This window comes from Pseudophryne corroboree, chromosome 10 (genome assembly GCF_028390025.1).
Source record: "Pseudophryne corroboree isolate aPseCor3 chromosome 10, aPseCor3.hap2, whole genome shotgun sequence".
Lineage (NCBI taxonomy): Eukaryota > Metazoa > Chordata > Amphibia > Anura > Myobatrachidae > Pseudophryne > Pseudophryne corroboree.
Window position 1 is genome coordinate 185,195,094 of NC_086453.1, and position 25,474 is coordinate 185,220,567.

Below are 25,474 nucleotides of genomic sequence, written 5' to 3' on the forward strand. Positions count from 1 at the left end.
ATGGAGGATAATTTAGCAGCTGAGAGTTCAGGGGCTTCCTTGCCCCCCAGTGGGTCGGTAGCACTCTGGGCATCACAAGAACCACCTTGGGCTACATTTTCCACATTGTTAAACACGCTTGTAACTAAATTGACGCCCCCTGTGGTACCACCTGTACCTTTACCACAGATTATGGTCCCTGCTGTGAACCCGCCATGGGCGGATCAGCTTTCCACTCAGTTACAGCATTTGAACTGTTCCATGCCCAAATCTAAGGGTCACTCTCGCCCGCGTTAGACTAAGTCGTCTTCTAAAAGGGCCATTACCTCATCCCGATCCGCAGCCTTAACTGACACGTCCTCCGAGGAGGACGGTGCTTATACTGACCCCTTGGACACTGAAGCTGATGTTTCAGATGGGGAGGGGAAATCGTCCTTGGATGTCTCGGATTTGATTGAGGCGATACGGCTCATTCTTCAGGTGGTTGATTCTGAGCCTGAGACTGTCTCCAAGAAACCTGATAGGTTTAAGCATAAGAAGGTGGTTAGGCAGGTTCTACCCTACTCTAAACACCTGATTGACATATGTCAGGAATCCTGGGAAAATCCGGGGACAAAGTTTACACCGAATAAGAGACTGTTGGCTCTCTATCCTCTCTGTGGAGGTGTGTAAAAATTGGGAAACCCCTCCGCCTGAAGATTCTCATGTGACACGTATGGTTGTTTCCTCTGCCCTGCCAGTAACTACCGTCACCTGTCTGAAGGAACCGATGGATCGTCGGATGGAGGGCTGTTTAAAAGCGATTTATACCCTTTCTGGGGCTGTACAAAGGCCAACTATTGCAGCAACTTGGGCTGTTGAAGTGTGGGCTCAGGAACTCGAGGCGGAACTGCCTTCTGATGCATCTGAGCATGCTCGACAATGTGTCTCATATTGCCACGGCTTCTCTGTACCTTTTTAAGGAGGCGACCTTCGATGCCGGGGTGCTGGCAGCCAAGGCTGCTACTGCGTCCATCTTGGCCAGACGTATGCTTTGGTTGAGATCCTGGTCGGTGGATATGGATTCCAAGAAAACCCTGGAGGTGCTTCCTTTCAAGGGAGACATTCTCTTTGGAGAAGACCTCAATAAGATTGTGGCTGATCTGGCTACTGCTAAAACAGCTTGCCTACCTAGTACGGCTCCTTAGCACAGAAGGCTAAAAGTACTTTCCCTCGGCCCCTTCATACTCCAGGTAAAGTAAATGGTCAGGCGTACCCAAAGCAAACTCGTGCTATCAAACCTGCCAAGCCCAGACCTCAAGGTTACGTCGTACCCTTCAAGAATCGTTCCCCCTTATCGATTTTGCCTGACAGATGTTCCTTTGGATCCGGCAAAAGCAAACACACTACATTCGGTGGGTACATTCCTTCCTGACCACAAGAGTGGTAGTACAGGTGCCTCTGGCTCAGAGAGGCAAGGGGTACTATTCGCCGCTGTTTCTGGTCCCGAAACAGAATGGGTCCTCGTGGCCCATTCTCAATCTGAAGTCCTTGAACAAGTATGTGTGGGTCTGCAAGTTACGTATGGAAACTCTGCGCTCTATTGTTCTGGCCTTGGAGCCTGTGGACTATATGGTCTCCCTGGACATACAGGATGCCTACCTGCATATTCATATTGCAGTGTCTCATCAGCAGTACCTGAGGTTAGCGGTGGGCAACCTTCATTACCAATTTCGGGCGTTACCCTTTGGTTTGACAACGGCCCTTACCCTCTGGTTTGACAACTGCTCCCTGAGTTTTCACCAAAGTAATGAGTCATGACGGCTACACTCCGCCGTCAAGGCGTTTAGGATCCTAACGTACCTAGACAATTTGTTGATCCTGGCAAATTCACCAGAAATTATCCTGTGTCATCTAGATCTGACTGTCCAGGTAATGACAGCCCACGGGTGGCTTGTCAACTGGAAGATATCATCCCTGGTTCCTGCTCGGAGCATGGTACACCTGGGAGCGTTGTTGGACACTCACTACCAGCGGTTGTTCTTGTCTCAGGAGAAAATCCTGAAACTTCAGGACAGGATTCGATGCTTCCTATCTCGTCCACAAGTGTTGATACATTCGGAAATCCAAGTGCTAGGTCTCATGGTGTCTGCTTTCGACATGGTGGAGTATGCGCAATTCCATTCTCGCCCTCTGCAGAAGTTAATTCTGTCCGGATCAGATCTCGCGTGATCTCCTTGTCTCCGGAGGTCCGCTTATCACTGAGCAGGACCATCGATTGAGCAGGGGCAGTCCCTTCTGGATATCCAATTGGGTCCTGCTGACGACGGATGCTAGTCTGAGAGGTTGGGGCCCGGTGTTGGAACAACACTCTCTCTCCAGGGTCGGTGGACCGAGGAGGAGTCTCTACTCCCGATAAACATTCTGGTACTGCGGGCAGTGTGCAATGCGTTGACAATGGCCCCGCATCTGATACAGAACAAACCTGTTCAAGTACAATCGGACAAAGCTACTACAGTGGCGTACATCAATCATTAAGGCGGCACTCGAAACCGCATGGCAATGAAATATCAAGGATTCTTCAGTGGGCAGAATGCCATCTGACTGCCATATCATTCCGGGGGTCCTAAACTGGGAAGCGGACTTTCTCAGTCGTCGTGACGTACACACCGGAGAGTGGAGCCTCCATCCATAAGTGTTTCAACTTCTCGTGGATAAGTGGGGCCTTCCAGACACAATCACAAGGTTCCGGTCTTCGGAGCAAGGACAAGGGATCCCCAAGCAGCATTCGTGGATGCTCTGTCAATCCCATGGAACTTTCGGCTGCCGTATGTGTTCCCTCCGGTGTCATTACTGCCCAGAGTAATACGAAAGTTCAAGCAAGAAGGAGGAAAACTACTTCTAATCGCTCCAGCGTGGCCTAGGCGGCACTGGTTCTCCGATCTACAGGGTCTCTCGCTAGATCGTCCCCTTCTACTTCCGCAACGACCAGACCTCCTCGTTCAGGGCCCTTGTGTTTACCAGGATTTGGCCCTTCTGGCTTTGACGGCATGGCTCTTGAAGCTTCCGTCCTGAGGGCCAAGGGTTTTTCTGAGGCGGTCGTTCAAACTATGTTGAAAGCCCGTAAGCCAGCTTCTGCTCGGATTTACCATAGGGTCTGGAATGCTTACTTTACCTGGTGTGCGTCTTACAATTATGACGTTTTAAAGTTTAGTACGGTCAAACTGTTGGCCTTCCTACAACAGGGCCTGGACTTAGGCCTGTGTCTGGCCTCCCTCAAGGTTCACATTTCTGCCTTGTCTGTTTGGTTTCAGAGAAAGATTGCTGCCGTGCCTGATGATCATACTTTCACTCAGGGCGTGTTGCGGATTCAGTCTCCTTATGTGCCACCTGTGGCCCCTTGGGATCTGCTGTTGGTTTTTGGGGGCCTTGCAAGAGTCTCTGTTTAACCTCTTGCCTCTGCTAACCTTAAGTGGCTTTCCCTTAAGGTGCTATTCTTGCTGGCTATTGCTTCAGCTAGAAGGGTGTCGGACTTGGGTGCCTTATCCTGTAAGTCTCCCCATTTGATTTTTCACTGTGACCGGAAGGTTCTCAGAACGCGGCCGGGTTATTAACCTATGGTGGTGTCTTCCTTCCACCTTAACCAGGAGATTGTGGTTCTGGCCTTTAATTCTCCTGAGTTGTCTTCCAAAGAGCGGCCTTTGGATGTGGTACGGGCTCTCCGTATCTGTTTGAAGAGAACATCCTCTGTTAGGACATCTGTCTCTCTTTTTGTGTTTTGTTTTTCACTTACGTGGCTGGCCTGCTTCCAAGCAGACACTGGCTAGATGGATTAGAATGGTGAATGCACATGTTTATGTACAGGCTGGTCATCCGGTTCCTGCTACCATCAAAGCCCATTCTACTCAGTCGGTTGGACCTTCTTGGGCGGCCCACCGTGGTGGTACCCTTGAACAGTTGTGCAAGGCGGCTACGTGGTCCTCAGGGAACATGTTTATTAGGACTGAGGAGAGCAGCACTGCAGAAGGATGTCTCACAGCAAAATTTGGCCCCGTTTCACCTAAAAGTACGTGAATCGGCAGCTATACCGCCGATTCACGTACTATTCGACAAGTTGAATTCCACTACTTGTCGGATAAAAACTGCAGGGATTGAATAGGTCGAATCACGATTCGACCTTAAAGTCGAAAACCGCCGTCTTTTTTTTTTTTTTTTTTTTTCCCCGACAGACTGCAGTGTTCGACCCTAATTGAATACAGCCCATATACTGTAATGTCACAGAATCTGCTCCATTTGTGAGGAGCAGTCTGATGTGGTGTATTCCTTGCTTGTTGGCTAGGTTTGCTTGGTGGGCTAAGTATGACTATTTTAAAATTATATTGCTCTGCCAAACCACGTAACCTTAAAGTAGTGGAAGTAGTCCTTTTATGGCAGAGCCCTATTTATAGTGGCCCCATAGAGCATTATTCTCACAAAGCATATAATTTTTTTTATTTTATTTAAAATTATACAAGTCAAGCCAATGCACTTTTTAGACCTTCCAGGTACTCCATTATAGTGAAAAGTCTCTTTCGGCCAGTGTAATAAAAACATTTAACAACACGGTAGTGAACATGTAATATAAATATTACTGACATTCCCTCACTTGTTTTGGGCAAAACTAGGTTATACTGTTGAGTGTTTTAGGACAAAAGCATGCAAAAGATGAAGATGGTGAACAGGGTGGTCCTAAATTGATAGGTTGAATTTAATTGGATGGTCACACTATTAGCACCAAGGGCATATCCAGTCAGACCCACAGGTTCGCAAAAGTAAATGATTTATTGGGAGTATTACCCAAAACTGGTTCATGGATGTGCATTTGTTAATGCGGTAGAACAACAAATAATAGCATTTTAATACCTACTGGTAAATCCTTTTCTCCTAGTCCGTAGAGGATGCTGGGGACTCAAAAAAGGACCATGGGGTATAGACTGGATCCGCAGGCGATATGGGCACACTACAAAGACTTTGACTGGGTGTGAACTGGCTCCTCCCTCTACGCCCCTCCTCCAGACCTCAGTTATAGGAACTGTGCCCAGGGGAGACGGACATTTCGAGGGAAGGATTTTTGTTAAACTAAGGGCGAGAAACATACCAGCTCACACCACAAACACACCGTACAACTGGATCAGCAGGAAAACCAGATAACAGTATGAACTAACAGCAACAAGCTGAATATAACTGATACACAAACCTCGTGTAACCGAAAATAACCAGTATCAATACAACTGCAAGGAACAGTCCACACTGGGATGGGTGCCCAGCATCCTCTACAGACTAGGAGAAAAGGATTTACCGGTAGGTATTAAAATCCTATTTTCTCTTACGTCCTAGAGGATGCTGGGGACTCCAAAAGGACCATGGGGTCTATACCAAAGCTCCAGACTGGGCGGGAGAGTGCGGACGACTCTGTAGCACCAATTGAGCAAACATGAGGTCCTCCTCAGCCAGAGTATCAAACTTATAGAACTTAGCAAAAGTGTTTGAACCCGACCACGTAGCTTCTCGGCACAGTTGAAGTGCCGAGACCCCTCGGGCAGCCGCCCAAGAAGAGCCCACCTTCCTGGTAGAATGGGCCTTTACTGACTTCGGCAATGGCAGCCCAGCCGAAGAATCGTATTACAAATCCAGCGTGCAATAGTCTGCTTGGAAGTAGGATTTCCAATCTTGTTGGAAGCATACAGGACAAACAGAGCCTCTGTTTTCCTAGTAAGAGCCGTTCTGGCGACATAAATTTTCAAAGCTCTTACGACATCAAGAGATTTTGGGACTGCCACAGCATCCATAGCCACAGGTACCACAATAGGTTGATTTATGTGAAACGAAGAAACCACCTTTGGCAGAAATTGTTGACGAGTCCTCAATTCCGCTCTATCCACATGAAAAATCAAATATGGGCTCTTGTGAGACAAAGCCGCCAATTCGGACACTCGTCTGGCAGACGCCAAAAGCATGACCACTTTCCAAGTGAGAAACTTTAACTCAACCTTACGCAAAGGTTCAAACCAGTGAGACATAAGAAACTGCAACACCACTTCAAGATCCCACGGTGCCACGGGTGGCACAAATGGAGGATGGATATGCAGCACTCCCTTCACGAAAGTCTGAACCTCAGGAAGGACGGACAATTCTTTTTGAAAGAAAATAGATAAAGCCGAAATCTGCACTTTGATGGAACCCAGTTTCAGGCCTGCATCCACGCCTGCCTGCAAAAAGTCGAGGAAACGACCCAAGTGAAACTCCTCCGCAGGAGCTGCTTTGGTTTCACACCACGACACATACTTTCTCCAAATACGGTGATAATGTTTTGCCGTGACCTCCTTCCTAGCCTTAAGGAGAGTGGGGATGACCTCCCCGGGAATACCTTTCCGAGCTAGGATTTGGCGTTCAATTTCCACGCCGTCAAACGCAGCCGCGGTAAGTCCGGAAACACGCAGGGCCCCTGCAGTAACAGGTCCTCTCTTAAAGGAAGCGGCCAAGGATCGTCTACTAGTAATTCCTGAAGATACCGGATACCAGGCCCTCCGTGGCCAATCTGGAACGACGAGTATTGCCTGAACCCTTGTTCGTCTTATGATCCTCAACACCTTTGGAATGAGAGGAAGCGGAGGGAACACATACACCGACTGAAACACCCAAGGAGTTACCAGGGCATCCACTGCACAGGCTTGGGGGTCCCTCGACCTGGAACAATACATCGGAAGCTTCATGTTGAGGCGAGACGCCATCATGTCTATCTGAGGAATTCCCAAACGCCTTGTTACTTCTGCAAATACCTCTTGATGAAGAGCCCACTCTCCTGGATGGAGATCATGTCTGCTGAGGAAGTCTGCTTCCCAGTTGTCCACGCCCGGGAGGAAGACTGCTGACAGAGCACTCACGTGCTGTTCCGCCCAGCGGAGAATTATTGTGGCCTCCGCCATTGCCGCCCTGCTCCTTGTTCCGCCTTTGCGGTTTAAGTACGCCAACCGCTGTTATGTTGTCCGACTGGATCAGGACAGGGAGACCCTGAAGAAGGTTCTTCGCTTGCAGGAGGCCGTTGTGAATGGATCTTAACTCGAGAACATTTATGTGGAGACAAGATTCCTGGCTTGACCATTTTCCCTGGAAACTTTTTCCTTTGCGTGACTGCGCCCCAGCCTCGGAGACTTGCATCTATAGTCAGCAGGACCCAGTCCTGGATTCCAAATCGACGTCCCTCTAGAAGGTGAGAACCTTGTGGCCACCACAGTAGAGAAATCCTGGCCCTGGAAGATACTTATTTTCCGGTGCATGTGCAGGTGAGTCCCGGACCGTTTGTTCAGCAGATCCCACTGAAACACCCGGGCATGAAACCTGCCAAACGGAATGGCTTCGTAAGCCGCAAACATCTTCCCTAGCACTCGAGTGCATTGATGAATCGACACTCTTGTCGGCCTCAGAAGCTCCTTGACCATGGTCTGTATTTCCAGAGCTTTGTCTGCCGGAAGAAACACTCTCTGAAGCTCCGTGTCTAGGATCATGCCCAGGAAGGGCAGCCGAGTTGTTGGGATCAACTGAGACTTTGGCAAATTTAGAATCCAACCGTGATGTCGCAGAACCGACAGTGTGCAACTCCTGAAACCCCAGTTTGTACCTTAGGGACACTATGTCTAAGACAAAGATCCAGGGCCGATTGAAACCAGATCTGACTGAAGAATCGGATACGTCCCCCCCCCCCCCCCCCCCCACACACACCGGCACGGACTCCCGCAGGGGAGCCCCAGCGTCATGCGGTGGACTTGGTAGAGGCGGGGGAGGACTTTTGGTCCAGGGTGCCTGACACGGCAAGCGACCTCTTTCCCCTTCCTCTACCCTTTGAAGCGAGGAAGGACGAGCCCTTTCCTTTTTTGTATTTTATTAGGCCGAAAGGACTGCATCTGATGATGGGGCGCCTTTTCTGTTGTGTGGGAACATAAAGAAGAAATGATGACGTACCCGCAGTAGCGGTAGACACCAGGTCAGCAAGGCTGTCACCAAACAAGACACTGCCTTTAAAAGGGATAGCTTCCATATTTTTCTTGTAGTTGGCATCAGCATTCCATTGATGAATCCACAGCGCCCTCCTGGCCGAGACCGCCATGGCATTGGCTCTTGATCCCAAGAGGCCAACATGCCTCACCGCATCCTTTAGGTAATCTGCAGCGTCCTTGATATAACCAAGAGTCAAAAGAATGTTATCCTTATCAAGGGTATCCATATCAGAAGCCAAATTATCAGCCCACTCAGCAATAGCACTACTCACCCATACCGACGCCACAGCAGGTCTGAGCAATGCACCAGTATTAACGAAAATGGCCTTCAGTGTCGTCTCCAGCTTGCGATCCGCCGGATCCTTGAGAGCAGCCGTGTCAGGAGACGGAAGCGCCACCTTCTTGGACAATCTTGATAGAGCCTTGTCCACATTGGGAGGCGACTCCCATTTCTCCCTGTCGTCAGAGGGGAAAGGATATGCCATAAAAATTGTCTTGGGAATCTGCCACCTTTTGTCAGGCGACTCCCAAGCCTTTTCACAAAGAGCGTTCAGTTCATGAGAGGGGGGAAACTTCACCTCAGGCTTTTTCCCTTTAAATAAGCAAACCCTTGTGTCTGGAACAGCAGATTTTTTTCAGAGATTTGTAAAACATCTTTAATAGCCACAATCATGTACTGAATACTCCTAACTACCCTTGGATGTAAAGTAGCCTCATTGAAATCGGAATCAGAGTCTGTGTCGGTATCTGTATCTGCCATCTGGGTAAATGAACGTTTTTGTGAGCCTGAGGGGGTCTGTACCTGAGACAAAGCGTTCTCCATGGATTTCTTCCATATTTGTGTCTGAGAATCAGATTTATCCAGCCTCTTAGACAATAAAGCCACATTTGCATTCAGTGTACTCAACATATTCACCCAATCAGCAGTCTGCTGTGCCAACAGTCATTCACAAATCCTTTTCTGTGCCCCAAGTAACTTCCTCCGGGGAGGAACACTCAGCCTCAGACATGTCAACACGTAGTACCAACACACCCACACTCACACCGGCAAAATCAAGTGGACAGACCCACAAGGAAGCCTGTAGAGAGAAACGCAGAGGGAGTATGCCAGCTCACACCCCAGCGCCCATATACTACAAATAAATAATATGTGGTTTGCGCTGTAAACATAAAAAGCACCAAACTGCATGTGTACCCCCCCCCCCCCCCCCCCGTTTTGCTCCTTGTTACTTCTAAGGATCTTGAAGGTCCGGGCCAGTGTCTCTGCAGCGGCTGTGGAGAGAGAAAATGGCGCTGGTGAGCTGTGCGGCTAAGCCCCGCCCCTTCCTTGCACGCTGTAGTCCCGCTCAAATGTGAATTTTTTATACTGGCGGGGGTAATGTGCCTTTGCCAGTGCACACAAAGCCTTCAGTAACTGCTGCCCAGGGCGCTTCCCCCCCCCCCCCCCCCCCAAGCGCCCTGTATCGTTGGAGTGTGTGGGGGAGCTTGGAGCGCCACGCTACCGTTGTGCTGTACCTCCGTCACTGAAGTCTTCTGCCGTCTGAAGCCTTCTGTTCTTCTAATACTCACCAGTGACCGCGCTGAGCCGGAAAAAAAGTGGGACCCAGGGACCCCTCACTTTTAAAAATTGGGGTCCTACCGGACCTTTTCTGGGTCCCATTGAAGTGAAGGTTCATATTAATCTCATTACCGATTCAAACATAAAAACACAGACTTGATTTGGACACTACAGAAGTGTAGCAGGAGGGGGGAAGTGACAAAGCTGCTGGGCTGTGTAGCATACAGACATAGCACCAGAGCTGTAACTAGACATTTTGGCGCCCTTGTGGCAGAAAGTGAATTGGTGCTCCCCGCCCTACACTGCAAAGAACAGACAATGCCGGCGCGCCGCAAAAATTTAGGGGCGTGGCCACATAATAGTGCCAATTCACATTACACCACACAGTAGTGCCGCTTATGCACATTGCACCGGGTAGAGCACATTATACACTTTGCACCGGGTACAGCACGTTACACACTTTGCACCGGGTACAGCACGTTACACACTTTGCACCGGGTACAGCACGTTACACACTTTGCACCGGGTACAGCACGTTACACACTTTGCACCGGGTACAGCACGTTACACACTTTGCACCGGGTACAGCACGTTACACACTTTGCAGCCACCACCTCAGACCCCCCCAGACACAGCGATCACGGGTGTCAGCGAGAGAAGGTGGTGTCCACAGTAATCGTGCGGGAAGGGGGGGAGGATTGTGCAGGAAGAAGGTGCCCAGTCATTGCAGATGTCACTGGAGGGGGTGTCCTGCCTGTGACTCACAACACCATAACGATATTAGCTTATCCAGCCTGTAGCAATGGCCCCCAGCAGCCGCATCACCCTCCCTCCCTATGTAATGAGCCAGGCGAGGAGCGGACAGAGCAGCAGAGTAGCCGCTGCCCCGCTCACTGTCCCGTCTGCCAGGCTGTGTGGACATTGCCTCCCACTCGCAGCGTCGGCCCCGTATCCCGCGGCAGCGCACAGACGGGTGAGGACAGGGAATAGGACGGATCACACACTGACAGCGCATTGCCGTGCAGCGCAGCGCGTCCTCACCTTTAAATTCAAACCTGGAATCCGCCCTGCAGCCGGCACAGAGAGCGCTGCTAAATCCCTGAGTCTCAGCCCCAGCATTCGACTGCTGTCACCCGGAGCCCAAGGCGGAGGATTCAAGCTGCAGAGCGGGAAGAGAAGTCAGGACGGAGGCAGCCGCTGTGATTGGATGAGAGGAAACGCTGCCAGCAATGATTGGTTGGGGACTCTGCTGGACTCTGCTGGCTATGACTGGTTGAAGAGACATGTGCAGCTGCCCGCAGTGATTGGTAGGGGAGTCACAGCACGTCCCACAGGACCCCCTCATTTTTCAAAACTGAGTCCCCCACTGCCTATAACGCGTAAAATATGCGTTATAGCGCGTTTTTGCGATCACTGCTCACCCGGCTTCTTTCTTCTGGCTTCTGTGAAGGGTGGTGACTGGCTCCGGGAACAAGCAGCTAGGCGCACCAAGTGATCGAACCCTCTGGAGCTAATGGTGTCCAGTAGCCTAAGAAGCGGAGCCTTTGAACTAAGAAGAAGTAGGTCTGACTTCTCTCCCCTCAGTCCCACGATGCAGGGAGCCTGTAGCCAGCAGGTCTCCCTGAAAATAAAAAACCTAACACAAGTCTTTCCAGAGAAACTCTGTAGAGCTCCCTTAGTGTGTGTCCAGTCACTCCTGGGCACAGAATCTAACTGAGGTCTGGAGGAGGGGCATAGAGGGAGGAGCCAGTTCACACCAAGTCAGTCTTTTTAGTGTGCCCATGTTTCCTGCGGATCCCGTCTATACCCCATGGTCCTTTTGGAGTCCCCAGTATCCTCTAGGACGTAAGAGAAAGGTAGTTGAAAGGGATTATGCTACACACATATTTTGCACTTCCTTGAAACACCTGTAATAAACAGATAGATACACTTTATATTTGTGTGTGTACACACACACACACACACACACACACACACACACACACACACACACGTCCGGTCCATAAATATTGGGACATCGACACAATTCTCATATTTTGGGCTCTATACACCACCACAATGGATTTGGAATGAAACAAACTAGATGTGCTTTAACTGCAGACTTTCTGCTTTAATTTGAGGGTATTTACATCTAAATCAGGTGAACGGTGTAGGAATTACAACGGTTTCTATATGTGCCTCCCAATTTTTAAGGGACCAAAAGTAATGGGGCATTCGACTCAAAAGCTATTTCATGGACAGGAGTGGGCTATTCCCTCGTTATTTCATCATCCGTTAAGCAGGTAAAAGGTCTGGAGTAGATTCCAGGTGTGACATTTGCATTTGGAATCTGTTGCTGTTGACTCTCAATATGAGATCCAAAGAGCTGCCACGATCAGTGCAGCAAGCCATCATTAGGCTGAAAAATCAAAACAAACCCATCAGAGAGATAGCTGTGACCAAATCGACTTGTTTGGAACATTCTTAAAAAGAAAGAACGCACTAGAGGGCTCAGCAACACCAAAAGACCTGGAAGACCATGGAAAACAACTGTGGTGGATTACAGAAGAATTATATCCCTGGTGAAGAAAAACCCTTTCACAACAGTTGCCCAGATCAAGAACGCTCTCCAGGAGGTAGGTGTATATGTGTCAAAGTCAACAATCAAGAGAAGACTTCACAAGAGTGAATATAGAGGGATCACCACAAGATGTAAACCATTGGTGAGCCACAAAAGTCCAGATTAGAGTTTGCCAAACAACATCTAAAAAAGCCTTTACAGTTCTTGAACAACATCCTATGGACAGTTGAGACAAAGATCAACTTGTACCAGAGTGATGGGAAGAGAAGAGTATGGAGAAGGAAAGGAACTGCTAATGATCCAAAACATACCAGCTCATCCAGTGAAGCATGGTGGTGGGTAGTGTCATGGCGTGGGCATGTATGGCTGCCAATGTTCCATTGTATTTATTGATAATGTGACTGCTGACAAAAGCAGCAGGATGAATTCTGAAGTGTCGGGCAATATTATCTGCTCACATTCAGTCAAATGCTTCAGAATACATTGGATGGCGCTTCACATTGCAGATGGACAAGACCCGAAGCATACTGCGAAAGCAGCGAAAGAGTTTTTTAAGGCAAATAAGTGGAATGTTCTACAATGGCCAAGTCAATCGCCTGACTTTAATCCGATTGAGCATGCATTTCACTGGATGAAGACAAAACTGAAGGGAAAATGCCCCAATAACAAGCAGGAACTGAAGACATTTGCAGTAGAGGCCTGGCAGAGCATCACCAGGGATGAAACCCAGCAACTGGTGATGTGATGTCTATGTGTTCCAGACGTCAGGCTGTAATTGACTGCAAAGGATTTGCAACAAAGTATTAAAAAGTGATAGTTTTGATTTAGGATTGTTTAGTTTGTCCCATTACTTTTGGTCCCTTAAAGTGGGAGGCACATATATAAACCGTTTTAATTCCTACACCGTTCACCTGATTTGTATGTAAATACCATCAAATTAAAGCAGAAAGTGTGTGTATGTATGTGTGTATGTGTGTATATATATATATATATATATATATATATATATATATATATATATATATATAGATATCAAGTCCACGGTGCGGCACTCATGCTGAATTCAGAATTAAACGGCCCAGCTTACATGCTGATCTTTTTTCCAATTTTATATTGTTAGGATTTTTGTCCTCTTGTCTTATATCAGTTTTTACTATTAACTATTTATGAATTGGTGTACTTTTATGTAGCTCCAGAGATATTTATATTTTTTATTTTTTTCATTAGTAATTTGTTTTATATATGTGGCTCTTTTATTCACTTTTTGTATTGGTGCTAATCATTTTTATTAAAAGTTGTATTACTTTTAAAATATAGTCTCCTTAGAGTCCTATGACACCACTGGTCGCTTAAAACCACCTTATCTACTATCTTTACACTATACATGAAGCACTTTACCAATGCTTCTTTCTTTAAGGTGTAGCTGACGCCCGAATATAAAAAAAAAAAGGGAGTGTCTAACAAGGAGGCCATCCATCAGTTAATTTACACCATCCTGGTCTACATACTAGTATGAAATTGGTATCGCTATTTGGTGCCGCTAAGCCTTCCCCTATAAAAAAAATAAAAAAAAATAATTATATATATATATATATATATATAATAATAATATTTAATACTAGCTGGAGTACCCGGCGTTGCCCATGGATTTTGAGAATGTGTTTGCAAAAATACATTTCAGTATTAAACGCACAGTATAAATAACATTGTAGATGGCTGAATACCCGTGCATCGCTGGGGGATGAGGATGGTAAATTGAAATGATAGTTGTTCGTTAATTTGCGTTGGTTGGAGATCTAGTATATAGGCATATCTTATCTTGCTTCCTTGACACACTTTGTGTAGTGGCCGGACCCCTTTGTGGTCCCCCAAGGGACCCTGCTCTTCCCACTATACAACTCTGTCTGTGGCTACCTGCTTCCTCCATTCCCCTCCTCACATGTCAGTGCCCCTGTGAAATTATCCCAATTTTTTTTCTTTTTTTTTTACAGTTTCTTATATAGCGCAGCACATTATGTATCTCCTGATACACTCTGTGCTGCTGGGGGGCCGTGCTACTTCCACTATATAACTCTATGTGTGGGTTTGTGCTACCTGCATTACCCTCCTCACATCATGTCACTGGCCCTGTCATCACTGACTTATCATGCATGTCCTGATATAGTCTGTGCTGCTGGCCCTCCCCTAGTGGTGCTAGTGGTGTGTTACACCCACCAGAGTGTAAGTCATGTGTAGCAAGTTTGGTGTAAATTGCTTCAGGCATTCCAGAGTTATGCTGTCTGCTGAAATACTCAGTGCTGCTGCCTCACCCCTAGGGAGTCTCCCCCCCCCCCCCCTCCTCCTCCTCCCCCACAGTGTTTGTTGCCAGATTGTAAGGCATATGTGTACCATTTTTTTGAGTACATTGCTCCAGCAATTCTAGAGTTATGCTGTCTCCTGTGCCCCACCTAGGGGTGCTAGGGATTTCAAATTCTTTTAATTGCCTCTGCTGTGTTTTTTTTAATACGCTCATATGTAAAATGTCACGATCTTCGCTTGTAAACTGTGGATTTTTATAGAAAGACAGAAGGACAAGTTTTTATTTTTATATATTCGATACATTAGTGACGTTAAGTGGGCTTCACCACCTCCCATAGTGACTTCGTCAGGGCTGCGCCCCCGTTTCAGCAGCGTGCACTCACGACCTGCCCCAGCACCTCTGCGCCGTTCCCGCAATGCATCTTAGAGGGACACTATTATTCCAATTAAGGCATACCCATACAACTAAAAACCCTTTTTCGGTGATTAAGTTATGTCAGCGTCTTACTGACAATTTACAGAGTATGGATCAGCCAAGTATGGGAAGGGGGTTGGAGAACAGCTCCATGCATCCGCTTTACTCAACTGAGATACAGAGTTGTATGGTTGTTACAGGAAAGGAGAAAATTTACTAAAGGGATTATTCAAAACGTTTTTAAAAAGTTAAACAAAATTATGAAATTGCTTAGCAAACATTACCTCAAAAATTAATGTATATAAAACTTTTTTAATTTTTTATTATTTTACAGTACCCACAGCTTGGTTGAAATTGCTCATGTTTTTTATTTTCTTGTTTTTATTTCTTGTTTATTAATGTATTCTGTTTTTAATATTTAGAAGTTGAAAAAACATCTGGTGAGTTGGATTTTCTCATCCGTTATGAAAGTGTCTTCACTGAGGCTCTTTCAGATCCCCAAAGTGTCTTAGAGAACCTAAAAAAATGCCAAGAAATCAATGAGGCAGAGAAACAGGTGAGTCAGTATGCAGAGGGTCCGATGAACATGGTGCTTTTTGGGATAGAGTGACTGCTATGTCCCTGTTCTAGTTGTGTGGCTATTAAGTGATGAGACTGATGCTATAATTTATGTTTAAGTATATTAGGTACATTTTAACTCTGTTACCCTTTATGTGCTCCATTTCTGCATCCACACCACGCTGCATTCTTTTTTTTCTATTGGTCTTAGCCATGCTGTAGCTTATCTGTGTCAACGGGTTGGTTATGTGTTACGCCGGTCACAATACTGACGGCGGGATCCCGACTGTTACATGGCCGGTGATAGGGCGTGCGCAATGAATCCCCTTGCGGGCAAGGTGGCTCTCTGCGTTCACCACAGCTCCTCTTCCCCATTCTGCTTCAGCACCGGTTACTATTTCCAGTTGTAGTCCATGTAGATGGTAAAGTATGAAAAAGTTGAAAATAGTAAAAAAAATTGTACAGAAACTCATGTCGACCACTGCCATGTTGACCTTTTGTCCATGTCAACCTAATGCATGTTAACAAGTAGTGGTCGACTTATTGACCGTCGACCTAATATCCTGATACCATTTGGACTGTGGCATAAAAGAAAGCATACGCATCTCTAATGTTTTATTGATTTTCTCTTCTAGTCCTGAGCATAAGCTGACTTCATGCATCAATTTCTTACATGCAGTTAAACGGTTGCTGTGGCCTTGTCAGTAATACCGCCCATGTAGTTGAATCTGTCCAGTTAGAGGATTTAATTAAAAAAAAAAAAAAAAAAATGTTTATTTAAAATGCTTGAAGCTTTGGGGCTGCAGTGGTGGCTACATCTGCGGTAAACGTGAACTCTTGTCCGAGCTTCGGCCATTCATGGGATGGGGTGCGTGTGCGTCTAGGGTACAAGCACGTCCCAGATGTGCTCACGTTTGCTCCTAACAAGGTGTGATACTGCTGAGATGTAGCCACGATGAGCATTGGTAAATCTGTACATTAGTCCCTTTTAAACTGGTCTCGTCGATTTTTTTTTTTTTTTTTTTTTTTTTTTTTTAAATTCTAGACTTCTTTACACCCATTGATCACACAGACTATAGACACAGTTTATAATCACCACAACCAACACAAGGACACTGCTCGCATACAATTATCCTCATTTCTCCTTCATCCACTAGGGGCCACTGGAGCGCAGTTATAATGGGGAAATAGTAGGCAGTAATTGGGAGCTGGCACTTTAAAATTCTAATACTGTGGCTAGCTCCTCCCCTACTATCTCCCCTCCAAGCCAGTCTTAGTTAGTGCCCGAGGTGAGCTGGTCACTTGGGTTTTATCTGAAGAATTTTTTTTTCTTTTTTCTTTATTTTATTTTTCTTTCCTGCACTCACAGACTGGCAGCTGTGCCACTGCCAGTCTGCACCGCGGGAGCTGCCGGCGGGGTCCCATCGCAGCTGCGTGCGGCTCGGGATGGGCCCCGGCTGAGGGAGACACTGAGCTCTCCTGAGCTGGCCGGACACCGCTGCGTGCGGCGCGTGTCGGGGCCGCTCCACCAGCAGAAGATTCCGGCAGCATGGCAGTGGTGAGTATCAGTGGCCGGACACCGCTGCGTGTGTCGGGGCCACTCCACCACAGAAAAGGTGAGTGTGTGCTATCCCCTCTTCCCCCAGGCTCTCTGCAGGGTTGAGATCACAGGATGGCAGGGGCGTTTGAATAAAGTTTGTGAATGATTTTATTTATTATTGTAGATGCTCTGCTTTTGTTACCACACGCAGCGCCCCCCCCCCCCCCCCCCCCTCTCTCCGCTTGGATCCCCGCCAGCGCGGCTCACAGAGCCGCTACGGGGATCCGGCAAAAGGCGCAAAGCAGACTTTGAATCTGGCGCCTTTGCGGAGGGGGGTGGAGCTTAGTCCCGCTCTGCACCGTCGGAAGTAGCGCGCGTGGGCGGCCATTCCATTTCAGCAGAGTGGGACGGAGGAGGGCCACGGACACAGTGGAGCTGTTACAGTGGGGAAGGGGGGCACTGGGGGACACCTAAATCGTCCTGCAAGCCTGTCACTGCACAGTATCGTGCAGGATAGATCAGGCTGCTGTGGCTGCTTTTTTCCCTGCTTTCCCCCCTCCCTCCCTTTCTGCCTAGTGCTGTTTTCCTGTGGGGGAGGGTCACAGTGTTAGGTGCTGCCATGGCCAATAAAGGCTCCAAGGCAACACAAAAGCAGGGTCAGATTTTATGTGAGGAGTCACAGCCATCTGCTCAGCCCTCCTCAGAACCCCAGAGCGCCCCGACATGGACGACACAACTCACAGAGGTTATGTCCCTGCTGAGTGGGGAACTTAAAGACTCTCGGGAAGATAGGGAGGCGGCCCGGTTCCGACAGCTTGTCCAGGTACCGAAACCAGAACCTGCATGGGCTGTCTCATTGGCAAAGTCAGTGGAAGGGCTTTCTAGGGCTATGATCCCTTCCCAAGCCCCGTCCTTTAGCCCCCCTCAACAGGCTTCTAAAAAGAGATTGCTAGCCTCTGTGTTGCAGGACTTTGACGATGATATGCCTCAATTAGATGAGGCGGGGTTAGATGTACAGGATATACAGGATGTTGATATACAGGATACTGATGAGGATCAGGTATACGGGGACTCTGAACCAGTAGCTCAGGGTATAGAGGCTCTTATTACTACTATTCGCTCAGTATTACAGGTGGAGGAGACGGGGCAGGACGCCTTACGCCCGTCAAGGTTTGGCCCCAACCAATGCCTGCCGGTGACCTTTCCAGTTTCAGAGGAGCTGGATGCGCTCATAACGGCAGCTTGGAAACATCCAGACGCAAAATTTCAGGTATCAAGAAAACTGTCGTCTTATCCTTTTCCCGCAGATAGCAGGACACGTTATGAGACCTCTCCGATGGTGGATCCTTCGGTATCTCATCTGTCCAAAAAGACGGTCCTACCAGTTCCGGGTGCAACTTCGCTTAAGGAGGCGTCCAATAGGAAGTTGGAATCTACCTTAAAGAATATTTACTCTGCGGCAGGGGTATTACATCGCCCGGCGCAGGTAGGTTGTTGGGTCAACAAGGCGATCGAAGCTTGGGCGGAGCATTTGTCCTCTGAAATTCGTGACGAATTGCCGGCGGATCAATTGATAGAGTTGGCGGAACACATCCGTGAATCGGCTCTTTATCTTTGCGAAGCGTCCAAGGACATAGGTATTCTCAGAGCTAGAATTTCCGCTTTAGCAATTGCGGCCCGCAGAGCTATCTGGCTCCGGCAGTGGCAGGCGGATACGGAATCCAAAAGGGCGGCAGAAGCGTTGCCCTTTACGGGTGAGTTTCTGTTTGGTAAGGATCTGGATGCCTGGATCTCTCAGGCCACCGGAGGTAAGTCGACTTATCTTCCTTCTGCTGCTCCAGCCACTCGCAGGCCATGTAGGGGTCCCTCTTTTCGATCCTTTCGTGCCCCTTCCAGGTTTCGAGGCCAGGCCAGGGGTGGAGCTTCTACCTTCCGTGGCCATAGAGGTAGAGGCGGCGGCAGGGGTAGAGGTTCCGCAACCTCAGCCCAGTCAGAGGTTAAGTCCTCTACCACTACCACCGCATGACTGGCTTCCCTCCCACCTGGGAGATCACAGGGTGGGAGCTCGTCTGTGGGATTTCAAGGAGGTCTGGATACAGTCCTGCCCAGACGCTTGGGTCCGGGATCTAATCACTTGCGGTTACAAGCTCGATTTTAAGGAGCAACCGCCCCAGCGTTTTTTTACCACGGGTTTGCCAGTTTCCGACAACCAAGGAGTTGCCTTACATTCCCGGGCCTCCCACGCCCGGCCGCCCCGACGCGGGCACACGTGCACTCCACGGTCCCCTCCAGGCCGATCCGGGTACCGCTCGCGGCCCTCCCCGCCCCGGAGAGGGGGGAGGCGCTGTAGGTCGAGAAGCGGTCCAGAAGCTTCTATCCGCAAGGGTGGTGATCCCTGTTCCCTCTCATCATCGGAAACAGGGCTATTACTCAAGCCTGTTTCTAGTACCGAAGCCGGACTGCTCGGTCAGGCCAATCCTGAACTTGAAAGATCTCAATCCGTATTTGAAGGTATTCAAGTTCAAGATGGAGTCCCTCCAGTCTGTTATTGCGGGGTTGGAAAAAACGAGTTTCTAGCATCCTTAGACATCAAGGATGCATACTTGCATGTTCCCATTTGGCCTCCTCAACAGGCTTTTCTCCGGTTCGCAATACAGGATGCTCATTTACAGTTCCAGGCCCTTCCTTTCGGTCTCTCTTCTGCTCCCAGAGTGTTCACAAAGGTCATGGTGGTCATGATGGCCCTACTTCGGAAGCAGGGTGTGACAATTGTTCCCTATCTGGACGATCTGCTAATAAATGCAAGCTCAGCAGAACGGTTACTTCAGAATATCCGGATCACACAGGACCTTCTGATTCGACACGGGTGGATCCTGAATTTCCCGAAGTCTCACTTATGCCCCTCACAACGGCTGTTGATTCTGGGGATGATTCTCGTTCCGCAGGACAAGATACTGTCTCTGCAGACAATGGCAAGCTCGGTTCTTCGACACCGACGGGTGTCAGTGTATCTGTGCATTCGCCTTCTGGGAAAGATGGTAGCAGCGTTCGAAGCTCTTCCGTACGGTCGCTTCCACTCTCGACCGTTTCAGCTGTGTCTTCTACATCAGTGGTCAGGATCTCATCTGTTCCTTCATCAGCGGGTGACGCCATCTCCAAAGGCACGGTCGTCGCTGCTCTGGTGGCTCCAGTCGACACATCTGTTGGAAGGAAGACTGTTAGGTATATGGGATTGGACTCTCCTCACCACGGACGCCAGTCTGCGAGGTTGGGGGGCAGTGACCCTGAAACATCGGTTTCAGGGGCGCTGGTCAATCCACGAATCCGCTCTCCCCATAAACATTCTCGAGCTAAGGGCGGTGTACAACGCCCTGCTTCAGGCACATCACCTACTGCGCGGTCGAGCGGTCAGAGTTCAGTCCGACAACGCCACGAAGGTAGCTTACATCAACCGTCAGGGCGGCACTCGCAGCCGTGCGGCGATGAGGGAGGTCACCAACATCCTTCTCTGGGCGGAGAAGTATGCTCTGTCCTTCTCGGCAATATTCATTCCGGGAGTGGACATTAGGGAAGCCGATTATCTAAGCCGCCAGGACATGCACCCGGGAGAGTGGTCACTACATCCCCAGGTGTTTTGGCAACTGGTACGCCGGTGGGGAAAACCACAGATCGACCTCATGGCGTCCCGCCGAAACCATCAGTTGCCTCTTTATTACTCTCGGACAAGGGACCCGGCGGCGGCGGGCGTGGATGCCTCACGGCTCCTTGGAATTTCCGGTTCGTTTACCTCTTTCCTCCTTTCCCGCTGTTGCCGAGGGTTCTGCAACGCATCGAGAGAAGACGCTCTGGTCCTCCTGGTGGCACCGGATTGGCCACGCAGGGTTTGGTACTCCACCCTACACCTGTTGTCAGTGGCCGAGCCTTGGCCCCTGCCACTACGAGACGACCTTCTACAACAGGGTTTCTTTATCTAGACTTACGCAGGCTACATTTGACGGCGTGGCTGTTGAGAGAGCCATCTTGAAAAGGAAGGGGATTCCTCGTACAGTTATACCTACTATGCTTCGGGCTAGAAAGTCAGTCGCATCTTCTCACTACTACCGCATTTGGAAGGCTTATGTAGCCTGGTGTGAACGTCGAGAATTTTCTCCTTCCGTGTATAGCTTAGCCCGTCTTCTCCGTTTTTTGCAGGCGGGTTTTTCAGCAGGCCTAAAACTGGGTTCACTAAAGGTGCAGGTCTCTGCTCTTTCGGTTTTCTTCCAGAAAAAGTTAGCCTTGCTGCCTGAGGTTCAGACTTTCTTTCAAGGGGTTCTTCGAATACAGCCTCCCTTCCGTCCTCCGACAGCGCCATAGGACCTCAGTCTGGTCCTGTCTTTTCTGCAGTCTTAATTGTTTGAGCCCCTGGAATCAGTAGACATAAAATATCTCACCTGGAAGGTGGTTCTTCTCCTGGCTCTGGCTTCAGCTAGACGGGTGTCGGAACTTGGGGCTCTCTCTTGTAGGTCTCCTTACCTGGTGTTTCATGCGGATAGGGCCGAGCTTCGTACTCGTATGTCCTTTTTACCTAAGGTGGTGTCTGATTTTCACATCAATCAGCCGCTTGTGGACCCGGCCCTCTCGGGGGACTCTCCGGATTCGAGATCATTGGACGTTGTCAGGGCGCTCAAGATCTATGTGGATAGGACTTCAGCTATTCGGAAGTCAGATTCATTTATTTGTTCTATACGATGCTGCCCGCCGTGGTTGGCCGGCTTCTAAGCAGACCTTGTCTCGATGGATTCGACTGACCATCAGACAAGCTTATTTGGCAGCTTCTCTGGAACCTCCCATCTTCCATTTCAGCGCACTCCACGCGCTCTGTGGGACTTTCGTGGGCGGCTGCCCGTGGGGTCTTCATGACTACTTTATGTCGGGCGGCTACTTGGTCGGGCCGACATACGTTTGTCAAATTCTACAAGTTTGACACTTTTGCAGCCTCGGCATCTCAGTTTGGCCGAGCGGTTTTACAGGACTCTGAGCGCTCTCCCACCCATTTTGGGAGCTCTGGGACGTCCCCATTGTAACTGCGCTCCAGTGGCCCCTATTAGATGAAGGAGAAATCAGGATTTTGGTACTTACCGATAAATCCCTTTCTCCGATTCCACAGGGGCCACTGGACGCCCGCCCAGCGCTGTTTCCTCCTTGTTTTTTGCTTAACGGTTTTCAGATCAACTTATGAGTGCTTGTTGAGTTCAGGTTAGCCTGTTTTTTGTTATGTTCTGTTCCAGGTTTGGTTTGTGTTATCCTGGTTTACAGGGCGTCATTAACCTCCTCTACCTTAAGGTTTGTTTATTACAGCTCTCCTCGGGCACAGTTTTACGAAGACTGGCTTGGAGGGGAGATAGTAGGGGAGGAGCTAGCCACAGTATTAGAATTTTAAAGTGCCAGCTCCCAATTACTGCCTACTATTTCCCCATTGTAACTGCGCTCCAGTGGCCCCTGTGGAATCGGAGAAAGGGATTTATCGGTAAGTACCAAAATCCTGATTTTCCCACAATACAAGCATTAACCCCCTCTCATCCCCACCACTCATTCCATAAACCTACACACACGTAGTCCCTCCAACATGATACAACACCCCTCCTACACCACATTATGAGCTCTTGTACCATTCTCTCTCTACATGCTCCTGTTGCTAGTAGGAACAGGTACTCCTACAGTACTGAGCCGCAAAACCCGCCTCCCCCTTTCACTTACCCTAGTAGAAATTACCTTACAACACCACACCCTAGAAGTGCAGTTCATCACCCTCTCTTGCATTTTTTGCAGTGTGCATGCTCTGTAGCAAGGTCCATCCACAAGTTGGGCGTGCTTACAACTCTGCATCATCCTCAGTACATTTGGGATAATACTAATTCAATTCCTACAAGAGGAATTTGATTTCTAGATTTGAAAAATCCCAAATCATTCTGAACGGAATAATACTTACGTGGCAATAAAGCAGGAGCATCAAAACTTTTTTTGGACTGCTATATTAAAAAAACAAAAAAAAAAATACTTTGAAAGGAGGGCCTCAAAATTTGTTTGCTTTCCCCAGCATTTATTTAAGGTCTCTGTGCTGATACACTCTTATTCAAATAAACAGTAAGCGGCAAAATTAGTTGTATTGCGTGCCCGACCTCCCGTCTAAAATGACTGGATATCGAGGGGACAATTCAATTGTTTTGCGGCTAAACCCAGCCAAACTAATGAGCGTGACTCAGAGTCCTGTTTGAGCACTCTGAGGGGTGCAAGCTGAATGCACCCGAATGGAGCTACAATTGATTAGCTTTGTTGGGCGCCATCTGTTGGTGAAAATAACCATTACATTCTTCTATAAAAGAAATACAAACATCTTGAAATAAAAAAAAATTCAGACATTCCCTGTAAACTTTTCTGCTCTTTTTTGCTATTGTGCAGTTAGTAATCACAGATGAGCCAAAAAAAATAGTAAAATTTACAGCTTTACATGCTGTGGCGTTAAGGAGGGCAGAGTGGATGTGGCAACGAGGACTTTTCGTCAAAACGGGCTAGTCTCGGCCACATTTTGTAGGAGTACTGAGGCCAGGCTCTGCATGTTTGGTGGAGATTTTCTGGCAGCCAGTCTGAGTTAACTGGGGCTTACTCATATGGGAATAGGGTTGTATCTGCGCACACACAATTAATTGATACAAAATTTGGAGCATGAAGCTCCAAAATTAACCCCAATTTGTTTGCAGGTATTTACCTTTACTTGTGGGGGTGCTACCAACTACAGCTGAAGTAGATACGTATAGAGAGAGAAAGAAAGGCTGTATTGTCGATGCACAAAGAAAGGAGTAACCTAGTTGTCACACCCATCTGAGAAATTCCTAAAATATAACTTTTATTGATGTAAGGTTTAAAATAGTGTGACAATAACTAACACACAAACTATGAGTATAGACGAAACATAGAGGTTAAAATCAAGACATGTACAACATATACCACAAGTGCAATAGAAATAATAAATGTGATTAAAGATTAAAAATGTGTCCGCGTATTTGTTCCTATGTCCAAATATATTATTGCTCTTAATTATAAACCAGTCTAATTGTTATCAGCATTTAGTCTTCATATATTTACATGGCTAGTTATTAATATGTGCAGTGTCGAGATTATCTCGCTCATATGATTATGTTTATATCTGATAATCTAATTCCACTAGCATATACAGTATGTTATGCAGATATCTGCACCGTGTCAATCATATATTGAGAACAGAAAGATCTATCTGTTTCTCCAATCTCAGTGGAGTTCTTTAATGTCAAATGGATAGATCCTATTCAATCAAGGTTATTCATGTCCCAGAATGCGGCATTAATCAGGAGGATAATATCATTTATTATATATATATATCGCTTTATTCACTATTGTATATATACTTCCTAAGCCTTCTGAGACACATTCATATGAAGTTATATTTTCTGTTGTATATCACAATGGTAAATAGTGTAAATAAAGCATGCAGGTAGAGTTCTTCTGCCTGGGAGTTGGCACATTCAATATACTGGTTAGTGCAGTGGCGTAACTAGAAATTTTTCTCCCCCAAGCCAAAAAATTCTTCGGCGCCCCCCCCCCATAATTGACACTAGTAAAGGGATAAATGTGCGCGCGCCACAAAATAGGGTGTGTGTGTGGCTTCGTTGGGATGGGCGTGGCTTCACATAAAGGGGCGTGGCATTGCAGGAAAAGACTACGTTATACCCCAGTTTTCCAACCTGCACGCCCAGACGTTAGCCACCACGGGAAAGAAAAATAATCCTGATTCATGCCCCTTACATTATTTGTAATTTTTCCTCCTTATAGTAATGCCCAGTATACATTATGCCACACACTCAAATGGCCCTTAGACATTATGCCACACACAATAATGCACATGACACAATATGCACACACCATAATGCCCCCGACACATTATGCCACACACCGTAATGCCCCCGACACATTATGACAGGAATCGCAATGCCCGTTATACATTATGCTACACACTGCAATGCCCCTGATACATTATACCACATACCACAATGCCCGTGATATAGTATACAACACACCGTAATGCCTGACACATACTGCAATGCCCGTTATACCCTATGCCACACACCGCAATGCCCGTTATACATTATGCCACACTGCAATGACCCTGAGACATTATACCACATACCACAATGCCCGTGATATAGTATGCCACACACCGTAATGCCTGTGACACATTATGACACACACCGCAATGTCCGTGATACATTATGCCACACACCGTAATGCCCATTACACATTAAGTCCTACAGTAAGGCTTCTAATTACTTTTAAATTACCTGCTCGTTGCCAGGGGTTTCATGCACTGGGTGTCATGCTCGTTGCCAGGGGTTTCATGCACTGGGTGTCATGCTCGTTGCCAGGGGTTTCATGCACTGGGTGTCATGCTCGTTGCCAGGGGTTTCATGCACTGGGTGTCATGCTCGTTGCCAGGGGTTTCATGCACTGGGTGTCATGCTCGTTGCCAGGGGTTTCATGCACT

At 47.9% G+C, this 25,474-nt stretch overlaps 1 protein-coding gene across 2 annotated transcripts in view; it reads left to right on the top strand.

The window, feature by feature from the left end:
* The window catches only part of ZBTB40 (zinc finger and BTB domain containing 40), a 368,246-nt gene that overhangs the window by 70,545 nt on the left and 272,227 nt on the right, over window positions 1-25,474 (top strand). For both annotated transcript variants that reach the window (XM_063942961.1, XM_063942962.1), the window contains exon 3: window positions 15,245-15,378. In XM_063942961.1, the coding sequence (XP_063799031.1) occupies window positions 15,245-15,378 (134 nt within the window). The remainder of the gene's footprint in view (window positions 1-15,244; window positions 15,379-25,474) is intronic.